At 49.6% G+C, this 18,325-nt stretch overlaps 1 protein-coding gene across 4 annotated transcripts in view; it reads left to right on the forward strand.

Moving 5' to 3' along the window:
• GRIK4 (glutamate ionotropic receptor kainate type subunit 4) overlaps nucleotides 1–18,325 on the forward strand; it is a 135,751-nt gene that overhangs the window by 72,639 nt on the left and 44,787 nt on the right. For 3 of the 4 annotated variants that reach the window (XM_074162327.1, XM_074162329.1, XM_074162331.1), the window contains exons 5-7: nucleotides 2,133–2,311; nucleotides 5,453–5,506; nucleotides 17,680–17,841. In XM_074162327.1, the coding sequence (XP_074018428.1) occupies nucleotides 2,133–2,311; nucleotides 5,453–5,506; nucleotides 17,680–17,841 (395 nt within the window). The remainder of the gene's footprint in view (nucleotides 1–2,132; nucleotides 2,312–5,452; nucleotides 5,507–17,679; nucleotides 17,842–18,325) is intronic. The other variant, XM_074162328.1, reaches the window with a different exon arrangement.

The raw sequence follows: 18,325 nt of genomic DNA on the forward strand, positions 1-18,325 counted from the left end.
AGTTAAATGCCAGGAAATTTCCACTGTGGAAAAAAGGGTAAGTTCCCATGTCTTTTTTTTTAATGCAAGACTTTTATAAAGTTCATAAAATGCTCTTAAAATCTTCCTCAGTTTTGCAGCAGCAGATTTTGCTGGGGTGAGCTGTAAGTAAACTTGGAATTCTCAGGACTGTTAACTTGCAGCAACCTGTCTGGTCCCTTGCAGAGGTGGAATAAGGTGAAAATAAACCTCACAAGCATCAAATGGAGGGCTTAGGTAAAATTTACTGTTCGCTTGAGCTAGCACACAAAAAAAGTCTCCAGGTGAGGTCTAGTCCATGTGTCCTGTACACAGAGTGAATTCACTGGCTACTGAGAAAGAAAAAGAAGCTGATGTGATCCGGAGAAATCCTGGCCGTGGCTGTTTTTGTAGTCCCTTGCTGAGCTCCTGCCTGTGCTCAGAGGAGAAGGTAAGAGGCGAATGCATTGTAAAGAGCTGGGTGTGAACTTCGAGTGCTGAAAAACTCTCACTGTGACTGAGAGGCTCCTCGTCTTGGATGTATCCCTTTTAATGCACTGCTTTGTTACCTCTGTGAAGTGCTGGGAGCCCTTGAAAGCAGCGCTCTCTAACACTAATCAGGTCGCATTGTATGGCTTCCCCGGCCCCTGACCTTCTGGTGAATGAGCGGTTTCCTGCAGTCAAAAGTACAGTTGAGTTAAGAGTAAGGCTCTGACTTGAGGAGGGGTTTTTCCCCCCCACACCAGCTGGGACGTGGTTCTGCTGATAGTTCTGTTCTTTTCAGTTTCCTTCAGCTTTCCCCCCACTTCTTCTTGGGTTGTCTTCCTGCAGGGATGGGATGTGTGGCCATGCTGCCTGTCTCTGCCTTGCTAATGATTGCATCTGGCGGTCTCTCTGGTCAATCAAACTTGACAGGAGGTTATTTCCTGATGGAACCCAGCAGCTGGATAGAAGAGACAGACCCTATCAAATATGCTTTCTTGACTAAGAAGAGCTGCGGCAGGAGCTTTGATGTCTTATTAGACATCAAGGAAGCTGTGTTGGAAGGAGCCCTTGCAATGGCCTAGCTGCAGGAAGAATCTTCAGTCAGAAGTGCCGAAGGCAATAGGGCACGAGTCTGGGGAAGTCGGGACTCATCCATGTGGGTGCTCACTAATTATTACTTCTTTTCCTCAGCTCCCGTCTAAAGGGAGAGCCCGGCCCTGCGGGCTGCGTGGGGAGTGCCGGAGTAGCAAGAGTCCTGGCTCTTTCCCATGGCTGCCCGAGGAGGCGGAGGGCTGTGCTGTGCTGGGGCACTTGGGGGGCTCAGTGGGGCACGCAGGGGGCAGAAACACAGATGGAAAGGCAGAAAGAGGAAGGAGGGCTTTGATGCGGAGGTGGAAGGTGGATCTCCAGAGACCTCACCAAGTGATGGAGCTGCAGGACTGGGAATATTGTTGTACTTTACTCTCATTTCTCCATCAAGCACAAAATATCCTGGTTGGTTGGTTTGTTTTATTATTGTTTTCTGTGCTGCTTTAGGAATCCCCAGTCCACAAGTAATTCTGGGCTGTGCTAGGACCATGCTCACAATTCTTTTTCACAATGCAGACCTGATGTATTTTTTCAGTGATCTCTGCTTTGTCTGAGTCTCAGCAGAGCTTTCCATCCCCAGGGACATATGCCCTTGGAAGATAACAGCTCCCCATCAGAGTGTTCCAAGATCTCCGAAGTGTTTCAAGTCGTGCCTTGCAGGGCACGTAGTTTGGGAGCTAGTAATGCAAAGGCACCATCCTCCAGCAACCGGCAAGGACCAGAACAATCCCGCATGCAGGAAGATAACGGAGAACTTGTCTGGACTCTGGGGTCCTGAGCAAATTTATATCAGCAATCTTATCTCTTCCCAAGAGATAAGACTAAGAAAAGTCTCCCTTTTTGACTGGAGAACGGCAGGTGTAGCTTGGTTTCCCATTCCCTGCTAGCCCAAGCGCTGCAGCCCCAGATCCTTTCCTTTGCAGCAGAGACACAGAACTGCAGGACTGCTTCCTACCAGGGATGACTATGGGCCACAGGAGAATTCCTTTTTGAACAAGCATAAGATTTAAAGCTGTCTGTTTTGTTTTGTTTTGTTTTTTTTACCTCCCTTTTATTTGAAGGCCTTTTAAACCTAGAGAAGTTGCTCCGGCAGTTCCTCATTTCTAAGGACACGCTCTCAGTCCGGATGCTGGATGACAGCCGGGATCCTACCCCTCTCCTAAAAGAGATCCGCGATGACAAAACAGCCACCATCATTGTACACGCCAACGCTTCCATGTCTCACACCATTTTGCAGAAGGTAAGTGTCTATTAGGTGTCACGGCTGTAAATGCTGCTGCTCCCACTGAACGAGATACTGCGTGCCGTACATGAGCACGCACGTGCAGGTGCTGTGTGATAATGGAGTGTAAAAATTCCTGCAGCAACACTGGAAGTGGTCTCTGCTGAGAGGGGAATTGCCACTGATGGCATTTCTGGGGAAAATTATTTGCTCTCTCTTTCCAGGACTGCATCTGTGGAAGCAATGGTTTTAATTGCTCCGAGCTGATGCGTTTGCTTTCTAGAAGTGGTGTGTGCTTGTGGCTCCTGTTGCCGTCAAACAGCCATGGAGGGCTGCTTAGCCCTCTGAAATTAGTCAATCAGTGCAATAGGTTTTTTTCTTTTTCTCTCCAAGTATATTTCTAACGTTTTGCTTCCTTTTTTTTTATTGTCTTATTAACCAAGATTTTATTTTAATCGTGTTTATTTTTAAATGGTCTCTTGCTGCAGTTTTTAGCACTTGTTTTGATAGCCTGCTTCAAAATTGAGCAGTGGCTCCAGATGGAGTCTAAAGTTGTGTAGAGTTTCCCACATCCTGGAAGGAACGAGTACTTTCCTCGATGGAGGCAGGATCTGAGCAGTGGGGTCCCCCCTTTGGCTGTTGGTGGAGGCGTTACACAGGGTGTCCTGCCTGCGGTATCAGGGAGTCAGCCATCCAAACCCCTTGACTGTATCGGATTTATCCCTGATGACAGCCAGCAGAAACCATTAGAGCTGTTTTTATTATTCCCCACCCACCACCCCCTAAGATTTTTGTTCCACTGCTTGCAACTTTGCATTTTTAATAGGCGGGTTTGGGGGGTTTTTGGGTCCCCTCTGTGCAGGAAGAGGGGTGGGGTTGTGGTCTTTTTTCAATTTTTTTTTTTTATTTTTTTTTGTCTCCTGGTCCCTGTTGCTGCCTGGCTGCTGAGGGCTGTCCCCCTCCTCTGTTGCTATAGTGACTTCCCACAGGCACACAGCAGCACTCTTCGGGCACCCGCAGCCTCCCTTCCCGGCTCGAGCATCCTTCTGCCACAACTGATAAAGATGTCAGAGATTGCCACGATTTTTCAGCAGTTCAGTAAAGCCTAATGTAGTCTTCCCGGCTAGAGGATTGTAGCAATGGAAGGTAATAAACAATGAGCTTCTGATCTGGCAACTTCATGCACCTTGGGAGGCTGGAAAGTATTTTCTTTATAGAGGTGCAACCGCAGCAGGGGGCGAGGTTGTGGTGAGCAAGTAGGTACCTCCTTGGCCCTTGCCCACGGGTCAGCAAAAGCGAGAAAAAAGCACTATTGCTTTTAAAGTGCCTTGCGTCAGACCTGTCTCGGGAGACCGCTCCTGGCCTCGGACAATGAGAGAAATTGCTATTTCTCATCTCTTACCCTCCACATATGGTCTGGAGACACATGGTTGCTTCCTCGATTACCAGCCTGTCCCGGCCGCCCACCTGCCAGCGGGCACGTTAAATGGATGGGAGCGATGCTCGCAGGAAGGGCTTTGTTGCTCGCTTTGATTTTCTGCCCTTGAAATCAAACGCACTGACTTCAAAGTGGGTCAGAGGGAGAGCTGACATTATCGCTGTCCCCAGGAAGGGAAAAGGGAGGGCAACGGGTGCCAGGTTTTATTGTGTAGGGGCTTAAAAACGTGGCAGCTGTCTGGAGAGCTGGCTGAAAGGCAGGTCGGCAGCCACCTCTGGAGTCGTGCTGCTCTTTTGGTCAAATGACTTTGCTGTGTCCGTTTTGCCACCTGTGCGAGGGACAGGGTGACAATGTGCAACCGAAAGGCCGGACACAGCCAGACCTAAGCCACCGTCAGTCCTCTGTGGGCAGCCAAAGCTTTCCCTGCTGCCCGTGTCCACTCCCGCTGCAATGGGTAGTGGCTTTGGTTTTGTGCAGAAATAGATGAATAACAGGGAGATGGAGAGGGGCTAAAACCAGTTTAAGGAGGTGCTGCCTTTGGTCCTTCCCTCCCTGCCTCCAGCTCCTCTGTGTGGTCTGGGGTGATGGGAGAACCTCTTTGCCAAGGTCCGGAAGCATGATTTGAGACCAGCTGTGCTTGGCAGTGAAACATAGGCTTTCAGGAGGATCTGCAGATTAATCCCTCACTTTCCTGAGCATCTGTTCCCACAACCAACTCCTTGTTTACTGAGAATTTTGAATTTTGAGAAAGGACTTCAATGGTCTCATCTGTGATCTCTAGAACATACCATCCTGTGGAAAAATCTGTGACCTTCTCTCTGCATATCTGTACACTTTTACCCTCTTTTTTTTTTTTGATTTCTGTGGCCATCGAAACCCTGTCTAAATTCTGGAGAATGGGCTGAGTTACTAGGTTTCATTCATGCTAATTAATTTGTGGGACTGGAGCCCAAATCTGACTGATACATGTGGGAAAACCACCGCTGGGATGACTGTCCTTTTTCTCTAACTCCAGAAGAGCTTTTTTCTGCCTTGCTCTCTGCCTCACGGTGTTTGGGGTCAAAGGAGACAAGCCCTGAGCTCTCTCAACTGCTGCTTCTCCTTGTTACGTTCAAGAAGATGTTGGTAGTTGAACGGGAGAAAAGCAGAATCTATTTACAAAGCAGGAAACCTCGCTTTCCTCCAAAACATGCAGTAACACCCAAGGAACTCTTCATCCCGAGGGGCTCTGGAGGCCTTGGGCTGGGGCTGCAGGACCATTGCTGTTGGGGATGCAGAAGCTTCCAGATTGTCTTCCTTCCAGGTTGTCCTTGGCTGGATACACTCGCAGGATGGGGCCGCATGCAGAAATCCTCAATGTCACCTTGCACCGTGCCGCAGAGGGAGCGGGGATGATCCCGGGGGTCCGGAGCTGCAGCCCGTGCAGGGTTGGGTGGTTTCTCTCTGCCAGGCAGCCCCCGCGCAGGTCCTTTGTCGGTGCTGTGGCGGAGAGGAGACCTCAGAGGTAGGCTCAGTCCTGCTGAAAAATTGGTTCCCCAGACTTTAATTTCACAGGTCAAATTGTGTTGCCGTGTCCCGCCTGTCCCTGCCTGCAGGAAGACAGCAACGCTTGCAGGGAGCGATAAGGATGAAAAAGCAAATGTGGCCCAGTCTCTGCCTTGCCGGAGTGGAGATTGAAGATTGTCAGGCGCTGGTCTAATCTCCTTTCCTCTCCTTCACAGGCAGCTGAACTGGGAATGGCGTCTGCCTATTACACGTATATCTTCACTAATCTGGTAAGACGTTTTTCTCGGCTTTTCTCCCGTGTGCGTGTAGAGTCTTGTTAATGGGAGCTGATCTCCCTGGCCTGGGGGGAGCGCTGGGGAGAGCCACGTGCTTCGGGGGAGCAGGGAAGTCACGACAGAGAAGCGGGGGAGGCAAAGAGGAGTATCCCCTGCGTCCATCAGGGCAAGTCTTGCCCTGCTCTTCGGGGGATGGAAGCCCACGGCAGCACCGATCGATCCCATGCAGCTGCCAAAGGCTGGATTTGTAGACATTGTGGCCGGAGCTGGTGCGATGAAATGTGTGGGTCCTTGAGAAGCATCAGCAGATGGTGTGACTCCTGACTGAGGGCTCAGGAGGGTGACGCCAGGGGTGTCAGCCCCCGAGCCCATTCCCTGTGCCGGGAGAAGGGCAGGCTGTGCTGGGGCGGGAGTGCGAGGGCTCTGCAGCCCCGTGCTTTTCTGCTGTGGCTTTGAGAGCGGCTGTGCGAGACAAAGGAAGGATGATACCATAAATGTTGAGAGGCAGAGCGGGGTATATCTTCAGCATGGCCCCTGGTGATTTGGCTTTATAGCTACTAATAACATTAATGGGGGGATCGTGCGGCTAAATCCCTGAGTACTGTGCTAAACAAGGAGTAATGGGCTTAGGCAGCAGCAGGGGGAAACCCAAAATAAACATCAGAGAAACTTCTCTTGCTGCAGCAGCTCCAAGGCTCTTGAACAGGCTGCCAAGTGGCGTGGTGGAAATGCTACCGCCGGGGAGACCAGATACCCTCCTATTAATGCTGGTGTGGGGATGATGGAAACCTGAGTGCGGCAGGATGGGCTGGATGATTAAGCGGAGGTGCCTTCCAACCCCAAATGATACTCATATTCTCTAATTTCTATTAATATTTATGCCAGGGTGTGCGTGTGCCAGGAAAGCCGAGAGCTGAATCACGCTTTGTGTTTGGGTGGGAGACAGACGGGAACGGATGGAGCCAAATGTGTAGGCAGGAGAGCTGGAGTGGAGAGGAGGAGGGGGAAGGAGTGAAATGGAGGGGTTGAAAGCCAAGAGAGCAATTGGGACAGAGAATGGAAAAAGGGATGAGGAAAGGCGATGTCAGAAAAAAAAAAAAAAAAAAGAAAAATGCAAAAAGAAAGAAAAAACTACAGCCTTCCTGCCTGAACTAGTAGCATTGTTTCCTGCTTAGCGCTTGATCCATAGGTCCCAACCTTGCTCAATATCAGTCCAGCCAGAACAAACTTCGCTGCTCCTGATTATCCCCCTGCAAATGGTCGGTGCTGGGCAGGAAAGCCAAGGGAAGGGGTGTCCCTGGAGGGGAGCAGCCAGTGATGGACGCTGAGGGAAGAGCTGTGCCCTCGGGAGGTGAAGGTCACTTGTTTTAAGGCAGTGGGTGGCCGCTTTGTGATTTGTCACCCCCCGTCAGAGCATAGCTGTGCTGGTGCTGCTGGCAGAGCTAAGGGACCGTGGCCATCCCTATCAGATCCTGCTCACAGTGCTAAATCACTTCCCAGTCATTTCCCAGTACCAGCAAGTAGTGTTCTTCTTGCCCTCTGGTCCCAACGACCGTGTTCGTTCTTCCACTTGCCCATCCCGGTCCCGGCAGCCGCTGTGCACCCCACGGACCGGGACTATGCACGTAGTAAGGGGTTTCTGGTTGCACATCACCAGCACAGCGGGGTCCATGTTCCTGGGTGGTGCTGGGGCAACAGAAATAACTATAAAAACTAAGTTCCCCGCTGCCGCCGCCACCACCACCACCAGACTGGTTTTGAGCCATGGGTTGTGATTAAGCGTTTGCTCGAGGTCAAGAGGTGAAATTTGTCTTTGAAACCCATTCGTCTAGTGTAATGCAGTTATGGCGGGTGAGAAAGAAATGAATTTTGTTGCCATTCACTCTCCCGGGATATTAATCTGTTTACCCAGGCTATTTTACCACTTTGTCCAAAAAACCAGCCCTCAGCAGAACTAACTGGATTTTTGGCAGGGACCATTAAAGAAAGGTGACATCGGGCAAAACCTGGGCAGATGGAAGAGATGTTTAAGGAAATTAGTAATATTTAAATGGGGATGAGAGATGGGAGTGAGCAATTTAGACTAATAAATCTGGAGGGATTATCAAGCTTCTAATGAACCCTCTGAGGTTTCGCAATCACTGCCTAATAGAAAAGATAAAATCATAGTGAACCGCTGTCAAGGAGAGCAAGCAAAAAGATGGCTTTCAATGGAGGGAGAACCCATCAGGAGGGGAACAGTCAGTCTGTATAGCATTAAGCTGCTTGGAGAAGGAAAAAATATTTCAGGAAAAAAAAAAAAAAAGAAGAGAAAAGGGGATAAAATGCTGAATTAAACACCTGCCCTGCGGCACTAGAGGGGAATTCTGTTTCTGTCTTCTAGCATTAATTTTATTTAATAAGCACATCCCAGCCGACAGCCAGTGGTGTGTCGCAGCTCCTCTCTCTGCGGAGGGTTAGATGGAGGCGAGTTGCTGCGACTCCCCTGGCGCCGGTCCATGGGGAGAGGGATTTGGGGGTGCTGGCTCTTCCGTTGCCAGCCCGATGACTGCAGATAGCCTCGGCGGGGAGGCAGAGCGGCGCGGGAAAGCAGATGCCAGCCTTTGGCAGGAGATTGCGGGAGCAAAGGAGGAGGAAGTCCTCGGCCCCCAATGCGTTTTCATCCGAGCCGAGGCCGAGGCGAGCTGCCTGATGTAAAAATATCCACAGGCTAATTTACTGTGTGCGAATTCATTATCAGCCTCCTTCAGCCAGCTCAAGGGACCCTTTTTGTCAGCAACAGAAGCTCAACAAATTGTCCAGGAGTCCTAATGAAACTCGTACAACAGAGCAGGTCTGTTACATTTTCCTTCCCCCCCTCCCATCCATTATCTGCAAACGGGGTACTGGTGGCAGCCGAGCACCCTTCTGGCCTCAGTCCCCTTGCAGAAAATCTCTAATTTGACCCAGGTTTCTCCACGGCATCTCCACGTGGAGACAAACTCCCTTGCTGAGGGGCTTACCCTTCTGGGAGGGCTGAGATGTCCCCATGATTAATGGCAAACGCCGAGCCGGTGGCCAGCTGTCCCCTGCGTCGTGGTTTGTGCGACGCCGAGATGAGCTCCGTGCTGTTCCTCGTCCCCGCTTCCCGGCAGGGCATGGCATTCCGTGTGTCCTCACAGCTTATCACCATGTCAGGGTCGATGGTATGCTCCATAATAATAATAATAATAATAGTACTGATAATACTAATAATGCCGGTGTATAAATAGAGCATTGCAAGCAGGCTGTTGTGCATAGAAAAACTGTTCCTCCTAGTGCTGGAAATCCTTGAAGTCAACACGCAGAGCAACTACAATTAATTCTTTTAGCCTTGTTAATTCTGTGTAGCTTGTTGGTTTTGGCTTGGGGTTTTTTTCCCCTCTTTTTTTTTTTTTTTTTTGAATATAACGTATGGACCTCAGGCTGGGTTTAAATTTAAAAACATTTATCAAGGAGATTAGATGGAAATAATTGAAACAATTAAAATTATTACTGTGAGAAGGAAGGTGTAAAGGAGTTTTACTGGTGCCTTGAGTCAGACGCTCCATTCATGGGACGCGGTTTTGTTCCCCGACAATATTGTGCGGAGGTGTTGTTGCTGATGAAACAGCTGCTGTATTCAATTTCCAGAGACCAGATAAATCACTTTTGGTTTGGTGGGGGTTTTGTTTTGTTTCCTGTTTCTTCTGCTTTGTTAGTGATTTGTTAAAGAGCTTGGTCGCTCTTCATATAGGATGAGGTTTTCAAAGCTGAATTGTCGCTCTCGATGCCCCATTGGAACTGGAGGGGAAAGTAGCGTCCAAATCACCCAGGCAGCATCACACGTTTCAGCGGTAGCTTGTCATTCCGGTGACATCCTTTGAGAGGAGGGGATGATGTGAAGTAAAGCAGAGGGAAAGTGGACTGCAGATTAGTTTGTGGCTGGGGCTGTGGAGCTTAGGTTTTTAGCCCTGCCTTGCAAAATTACCTTCTTTTGGTGAAATGACCTTCTCTTCCTGTGGCTGGTTGTGTGGTGTGAGCTCCAGCACGGGCCGTGGGGTTTAACCCAGCTGCACCAGGTTCTCTCCCTTGTGCTCTAGAACAAGCAAAGAACATGGATTCTCTTGTTACACCTTGAAAAATTTTACCTTGCAGTCCAGCCAACCTTCCTGATTCCCAGTAGCTGATGCAAACCTTTTTGTAGAGCCCCGATCGTTCTCTGGATTTATGGTTCATATTTTCAGTGGCATGTGGTGGCAGGGCAAACAAATCAGGTTCTTGCAAGGATGCCAAAGCAATTTCTCCTCGTTCTAGTTAGCGTGAGGAAAAGGAGGATTTAGACGAAGCAGTAACTGTGCCTCCCTGTGTTTTGCTGCCTGTGTTACCTTACCTGTCTTGGGTCTTCTTTATGCGTCATTCAGAGTCCATCCCGTGCTTGATTTCCAGGTGTTGAGTAAATCATTCTCTCAGATACAGCCCAGGACCTCTGCCGTGAGGGCAAACCTCTCTCTTTTCCTCTGCCCTCGTGGTGTCTTGTCCCATTTGTCTTTCAGACTTTCCAGCCCTTGTTTTCCAAGAGCTGTACTGTTCAGATCCCAATATTAGCACTTGACCTCTTTGCTCTTTGAGGATTTGTCACTCTTCAAACTGCAGGCTCCCTGCAGGTAAGTTGAAGTAAATTGCTTTTACTAAGGAAGCGGGCAATGTATTCTCCTAAATTGCTCTTGTTTGAAGAACAGCCTCCAAAATTTAGTAGCTCTCCTTGCATGAGGAGCTAAAAGACCCATCCGTACTAGCATATGGCACCCTCTGATGCTTTTGTGATGCGTCAGCTTTGTAAGAGCAACCGGATTATATAGGGACAGGTCCCCTAAATTGTCCCAAAGTTCATTGAGATCACAGTTCCTCTTTAACTACCTGAATGGCTGACTAACAGTGCTTTGGGTAGATCTCCCACATCCACGTACCTATTCAAAAGGCCACAATTTGTTGCTGTGATGACTTTTTTTCTTCCAGAGAAATTGATTTTCACATGTGGCCCATTATAAACTTATTGACTCTGTCAATACGTTATAAATAAACGGAGCCTTTCAAGCAAACCATAAAGCACTTAACATAATATTGTCCACTTGAGTAAATAAATAAATGTGTTGTTAGTGGAGCTTAGAAATGATTAACAGACTCGGTAGCTCAGCCCTGAGGGCAACAGGATCCTGAGAGGCAAAGGCAGTTATTTTCTCCGCTGCTACATCTAGCAGAGGAGGTCCGATGATCTCAGGGGAGAAACTGGTCACTGGTGATGGATTGTGAAGAACTGACCATTGCATGGGCCAAACGTTCCAGTTGTGTAAGGAGCATGTAGTCATACACAAGGCTGGTAGGGATACTCGGGGGGCAGGGGGCAGTCCCTGGTGTGCCTCTGTTATGGAGGAGGATGGGAGGGACCACCATTCTCCTGGGAAAGTCATTCACTTTAATCTGTGTTTTGTGTCCTGTGTTGATTTGCACATTTTTCTTGTACTCTTGCTGCTGTTAATGATCTCCATCAGTACGAGAGCGCTGTAGGGGACCTCAGTGACACAGGAGCCTCAAAGTCTTTTCAAGCTTCTTGTGCAGAATCCATGGTTTTGCTGTATGTTTGGGTGTCCCTGGAAGAAGAGTAGTCCTTCTGCTTCCCTCTCTGTGGGTGAGTCTTGCTCAGGACTCAACGTGGTGTTGGTGCCTGAGCTGTGAAAACTGGAGTAACTGCAGAGCCAGTTGTATCAGATCCATTCAGTGTAAATGGGACCAGGATGGTACCTTCTGCCCCTTCGGACTAAGGGTACTGGTCCTGCCACCCATGGCCTGAGCAGAGACTCCCTGGGGAGAGTTTTGTTTGCCCAAAGAACCAAGAGCTGAGATACTTGATCTCTGATTGACCCTAAAATGGTGAATAATGATGCACACTGGCATCCAGTGATGTCAGCAGTGAGGTCACTACAGCTGCGCTGACTTTGCACTAGCTGAAGGTTTGGCTCTTGCAATAAAAGCTGCCAGACAATCTCGGGCTGGGAATTGGAAGCCTGTGTTTGGAGGGTGACAGCTTTTCGAAGCACCAAATACTCTTGAAATGGAAGTTTTTGCCAGGGTGAGGGCTTAATAGAGAAATGGAAGCCTTGGCCCAGCATTCTCCTTCCCATCCCACATTAAAGTAGAGAAGGAACAGTACAGTGTGTTCTGGAGCCACAGCCTGGTGTAAATCAGCCTTCGCCGCCATCTGAGGACCGGATCCTTGGCTGGTACCGGGGGGAATGAGATCAGTGCAGGCTGCTGAGCTTACAGCACCAGGGGTTTCTCCTGTCGAGCAGTGGGCAATGACAACATCAGAGGGTGTTTTGGAGGCTGCTAATCAGCAGAGCCAAAAATCCAATAAAGCCCTTGCGGTGATTAAGAGAGGAAGATACCACGTGTGTGTGTGAGCAAGAAAGAGGAGGGAAGAAGAGGGACATCTTGCTGTCGGTGTAGATTGAATTGAGCAAATCCTGTGTCTTCCAGGGGCTTGGGATGGAGTGAGGTCAAGGAGGGTGTGGGAAGGTCTTGGGAGTCACTAAAAATGAAAGGAGCCCATCTTTGTACTTGTTTCCAGCGTGCAGGTAGTGGTTGCCATCCCCCTGCTTCCCGGGTGATCTAGGTTATTAAAAATGTGATAAGAATCGAGTCAGGGAGCCAGGTTCTGCGCGCATAAATGGGATGCAGAACAATATCACCAGCTAAATCGATAAAGCTGGAAGGAGCTCAATAGCTGGTGCAGAGGGCTTGAATAGCAAACTGGCCGTCGCACCGCTGCGGGGAGAGCAATTACCAGCAGCCACTCGCCGAAGTGAGACCACAGCGTGGCAGTGCAGGGGAGTCTCCAGGGTTCGCAGCTCCACACTTTAAAAACCATTTGCTTATCGGGCAGCCTGTTATGACACTAATAATCAATCCCCTGCTTGACTACTGGCCCTTTCCCCGCAGAAGTCTCCAGCCTCTTCCCAGGGTGCGATCGGTGGCAGTAGTGAGGGAAGACCTGGCCGTCGTTCGTGGGGTCTACTTTAGTCCGGTGGATCACTTAGGTGCAGGTTTGAGAGGATATTTCGTTAGTTACACACTTAAATACAAATCCTGGCTTTTGATGCTTTGTGTCGTAAGGCATGTTGTTAATCCATGTCTCTCTCAGGCTGATCCGTGCTGTCAGGTTTTTAATTACTTGTGGGTTTTTGGTTTTTTGGTTTTTTTTTTTGTTGTTGTTGTTGTTTTGGGTTTTTTTGTGGGGTTTTTTGTTTGGTTTTTTTTTGTTTGTTTGGTTTGATTTGGTTTGGTTTTTTTTTGTTTTTTTTCTCCGTGCCTCAGTTTACCCCTCTGTATCGTGGGCAGAATGATTTCCCGGCAGGAGTCCCCACGGGGCAAGGCGGCAGTGATTTCATACGTTCCCACAGTGCTGTGCTGTGACAATACCAGGAGCTGCGTGTTGCTGCCCTTGTGTTACAGAGCCTGAGTGAAAGGGGCAGGGCAGGAGGGGGATTTCCATCAGAAAAATTGAATTGCGGGAGCCCCGTGGCCGGCGGAGGCTGAGGTGGGAGCCGGGTTCCCGTGGGGATCGGCTGGCACGCGATCCGAATGTGTGAGCCGAGAGACTGGCACCGAGTAATACCATCGCACCTTATGGGTTTGTGTTCCTCGTGGTGTGGAGACTACAGCCTGTAAATCTCCCCGTCGTAACTCACCGCTAGCGAGGCCGGAAAAATCCAAGCTCGCGGCTTTAAAATCATGAGTTACAGAGCTTGGCCGTGTGGCTTTTATTAGCCAGGTTCTCCCCGTGATCTAAACGTTCGGGTCACTCCGTGGGTTTTGTCTGCTGCTGTAAAGTGAGAATGCAGGTCGAGCGCTGCATGAAGCACAGAAACCCAAGAGTGACTTCATCCTCTAATAACTCCTCCAGTGCCGTCTCCCAGGGAACCCCTTTGTATTCAATTAGCTAATGTGTGCCTTGCACTTGGAAAATATGGAGTGCCATAGAATTGCTAAGTGTTGTTATTTAATAGCACATATTTAGTGGTTGCGGCCCTGTAGTAGAAGTCAGAAAATCTACTACTGTAATTGCCTGGTGCTGCTGCAGAATTTGCGGTGATTCGAGCAAAGCCTGGGGATTTTTCCTCTGTAAAAGTTCATTAATTTTGGCTGCAGACCCCCAGGGCCTACCTTTTTCCGAGATCTCATCAGACAGGATATTGACTATTGGTGGGTGCTTTAAAGAGCAGACTGAGAAGAGGGGGAAGGATTCAGGCAGTCAGGGTACCTGAAATTAGCCTCGGCATGATTTTTGATCGCTTTTTCCGTGCCTCAGGTTGCACTGGGTGGCATAAAGGAGCTGGACTGAGACTGAGGGCAAAGTGCTGGTCAACTATTCCGATTGTTCCGGTGTAAGGAGGGGGAAAAAAAAAAAAAAAAAATCATTGGCAGTGGAATAGGAGGTTTGCACCCATCTCTTTGATTCGCACCCTGTTGTGCTCACAAGGAACCCTAATCTTGCCTCAGAGTATGTGGTTACAAAGCTGTATTTGCACAGGAGAAGGAGGCCAGGGCAAGGCACGCCAGGGCTGGGAAGTCCCCCTTTAAACAGAATCCGCTGACAGGTGTGAGTTATTTTCCTAATGGCCCCTTGCTCTTATTGCATTGGAAAGCTATCTTCTAGCCTGCGAAAGCACCAGCCAGCACTGCAGATAAGGAAGAGTAACTACAGGAGGAGAGAAGAGCAAAGGCGGCTGTGAAACTGCTCTCTGTAAGCCCTAGCCCCACCAGCTTTGTCTAGCAGCCAAGGCAAGGTCAGGTATGTATGCCATAGTTGTGCTCGGACCGCTTAAAATTTTTCCCAGCTTAGGCAAAAAGTCAGCTTCGCTACGTCTCTGTGAGAAATCCTTGGATCTGACACCAAATCCCTGTGCACCCTCTACAGAGCCGTTCCCGGGTCTGAGTCTCTCTTCTCAAACACAAACAGTGTCTCTCTGCCTCAGTCTGCTCTTTGGAAAGGGAAACGTGCCTGCAAACGCGTGGCGAGAGGAGCCGTCGTCTCCAGGAGCAGGGTTTTCCACCCCTTTTCCTGCCTTGCCGGGAGGCTCGGCCGTCGGAAGGGCAGGACGGGGAGGTGGGAGCGGGGCTGACGGATGGGGCGTCAAGCCCTGGGAATCAGCTGCGTGGCGCAGGCCTTGAATGGCAAATGAGTTTGTGTTTGCAAAACGTGGGTTTGGAAATGTCAAGCGTGGTGAATGACCGTGTAGGAACGGTAAAAAAAAAAAACAACAAACCAAACCAAATAGGGACAGAAACTGCGCCGGCAGCTACTGGAGTATCCGGATGCTCTCACCCCTTTGCCCCCTGCAGTAAGCCTGACCTTACCAAATCTCTCTTATCCCGTTGCAAACGGAGTGTGTCCCCCAAGGACGCTTTGTCTCCATCTCATTGCGTAGGCAGCTCGTGGCTCATTTACTTGTTTCTGACCTGGGTCCGCGGAACGCTCTTGCGCGCATCTGATGGAAAAACAGTTAAAGGCGGAGGGTTGGAGCTGGGGCGGAGGGAAGGGACAGGGAACGGGTCGTGTCCGGGCCGTGCAATCCCCGCGTGTCACAGAGACGGATGCTTTACCAGCATGACAGCAACAGAAATGGGTTTTTCTCCGCAGCTGGAGGCTTGCCTAGGAAAAGACAGATACGGAGAGCGTTGGCTGCAGAAAAAGACCAAAGCTTGCAATGCCCAGCCACCACTAATGGGAACTGGGAAAAAGCTGCTGTTAACATTTGAACCAGAGCAAATCGTTGACGCCGGGGGAAGCATGTCCAGGTCTGCCTGCCACTTTGTCAGGCAGCGAGCGCTGGCAACTGCCTCCATCCTTGTCGGGGCGCTGGAATTTCCCCAGGGAAATAAGGGTGATGTGAGCAGGGATCCCTCCCAAAGCTGCACAGGGAGCTGAGCTGGGGGCTGGGACTGACCCCACCACCCAGCCAGACCAAGCGGACCGTGCCTGTGGGTTCAGCTTTGAGATTGCTGCATGACCAGGGCAGATCGCACCTCTGCCTCAGTTTCCCCCACGTGTATTGAGACCAGCGGGGCTCCTTCCCTCACCCAGTGATTGCTGATTTAAGGAGTGGAGCGTAACAAACCTGCCAGGGCCTGAGCAGCCTCAAAAGCTTAGAAATGTTTTCAGGGGAGAAAAGGCGTAATAAATAAAGGCACTAATTTCAGCTGCCTTGAGATTGGGGCGGTCTGACCCGAGACTGAAGCCTTGGACTCTGTGGCTGTTTTGGAACATAACATCTCATTTGCCTTCTGCGTATAACGAAGCCAAGAGGGCAGTCGGGCAGCTGCTCACGTTGTGCCCCATGCAATTTTCCTCCCAGCTCTGGCTTGGGGGCAGGTAGTATTTTGTAGGGGCTCAACATATCTCCTGCTGCTCGGCTGGCATCCGGGATCTCCTCGGGCCCAGGTCCTCATTAGCCATCTGCCCTTGTTGCGCAGGTTGACAGGATGCTGTGGGTAAATGGATAACCTGTCAGGAAGGCAGGAGGATAATATCATTCAAATGAATCAATAGTTCACAGGCAATTTCATGTTACCTAACGTTAATGCGGTTGTGTCCAAAATGCACTTAATCCTGTGTCTGATCACATTCTCGTGGGAGTTTGCCATGCTGGAATAGTCTTGTAACTCCATGTTTCAGAGATTTACAGACATTGTTCCTACGTGCACGCATACGCAGGAAAGATAAAAAATTACTTGACTTGCTGAAATCTCATAGTCCATGGAGCCAAAAGACATTCATATTAGTGATGGAAGAGAATGGGTACCCAGCAGTTTCTGAAACTATTACTCCCACCTTCTCACTCCATTTTAGCAATTAGCAAAAGAGAAATTAGTGAGGAAGGCACCATTATTTCCTGCTAATAGGACAGGGAGGGATGGACTCTTCTCCAGGAAACTGGCTTTGTCGTGTAACTGCTTCCATTGATGCAAGTAGCAAAATAGAGCTCTCTCTTTTTGCTTTTATTTTTTTTTATGCAGTCATTTTTATACACCTCACCACTTTACTCATCAGAAATGCAAGAGGATGGGCCTGACTCCAAAGCCCACAGTCAAAGCACCTTCCTACCCTCCACAGGGCATTAGGATGTCCCGTGAGTGGCATCTCCTCCTGGGACCTGATGGCAGAAAGGAGCAGTGCAGGATTGCCCTGTGGGGAGGAACTGATTTAATTTAACAGTTTAAACTTGGTGTCACCGAATTGGATATGGTGGTGGGTAGAGCAGCTTCTCTCAGCAGATGATGTTTGCTGCCCAGGCTCGGGTCCAGTTCAGCGCGCTCTCAGAGGAAATTAAGAATAGTAGAAGAAAGGACATTAGTTTCTCTCCAGACGTGGGTCTTTGCAATCTGGTGGTCTCAGTGACCTGGGGATCCCTCCTGCCCCAGGTTTGGATGAACAACCATTGCCCATGTGCTTGCACTGTCTGGGGCTCTGAGCCGTCGCAATACCTGGGCACAGCAGTGTTTTCATGGTGAACAAAGTAGAGATCTTTTTCTGGGAGTGCCCTGGAGAGAACCTTGCTTGGGAAGTGTAAGTGTGCTAAGGAGCTCTGTGCTCTGGACCTTCCACAACAGAGCTGACCTCCTCTGGCCAGTTATAGCAGGTTACTGGCTTCATCTGAAAAATATCATCCACCTCCCTCCTCTGCTGTAACCTCTGCGTTACAGGGAACCTCCTGTCAGAAGAGCTGGTTTATAAGCTGTGAAGAATCACACCACGCTCAGGTGTGGTTGACAGGAACCACAGCTCAGAAGTTAAAAGTTCCCAGAACCCGCTTTGGAGGTTTTTTTGGTCTTTTTTGTGGAACTTGGCCAATAAAGTACTGGACTTGCTTGAGATCTTCATTAAAGGCCTGAGACAGGCAGCACGCTGAGTCGAATCGTGGTTAGGACCCAGCTCTTCCTTACTGGCCAGGGGGTGGATTTCAGCCCCAGCTTGGAGGTAGGTGGTAGGTTCCACATGCAGGTTCTTGTAGCTGCACGGTCCTATCTTCCCTTCAGAGGTATTGAGTGGTTCTGAAGCTTTTGGTGCCCGTTTTCTTCCTAATCCTGTTTTCTGTTTTGGGCTGTTTTAGGAGTTTTCCCTCCAGCGCCTGGACAGCCTGCTGGACGACAGAGTCAACATCCTGGGATTTTCCATTTTCAACCAGTCTCATGCTTTCTTCCAAGAGTTTGTCCAGAGCCTCAACCAGTCCTGGCAGGAGAACTGCGATCACGCTCCTTTTACTGGGCCAGCAGTAAGTAAAATTCAGTCCCATTGTCCGCATCCTCCGTGAGTCAGAAGGTGCATTAGTCCATCAGGAAAACCTTGTGAGAAGAGCTGTGAGCTGGTTCTGAACAGACACCGAACAGTGTGAAGACCATACAGAGGTGGAAACTCTGGTTTCAAATGTATGGGTGCATGGTATTGACTAATTATTTAATCCAGGTAACCCCTGTGCTAAAGAGCTCGGGCACATCTCCGGACTGTGAAAGCCGATCTTGGGGAGATGGTGGTCCAGGAGTGGGAAGGATGATCCAGGCAGAGCACCTCAGTTGAGTTAAGTAGGTAGGAGAGGACTTGGGGTGTCGAGCTGTGACTTACAGGGGAGCCTCCTGTTCTGGAGAGTACAAAAGCAATCCTGAAAGCCTGTGGTTGCCCAAAGGGACCTTGGGGAGCCACGTGGGTGTAGAGCTTTAGAGGGCTTGTCTGTGCTTGAATGGCTCTGCAGCTTTAAATTC

Source organism: Numenius arquata, chromosome 22 (assembly GCF_964106895.1).
Source record: "Numenius arquata chromosome 22, bNumArq3.hap1.1, whole genome shotgun sequence".
NCBI classification, from domain to species: domain Eukaryota; kingdom Metazoa; phylum Chordata; class Aves; order Charadriiformes; family Scolopacidae; genus Numenius; species Numenius arquata.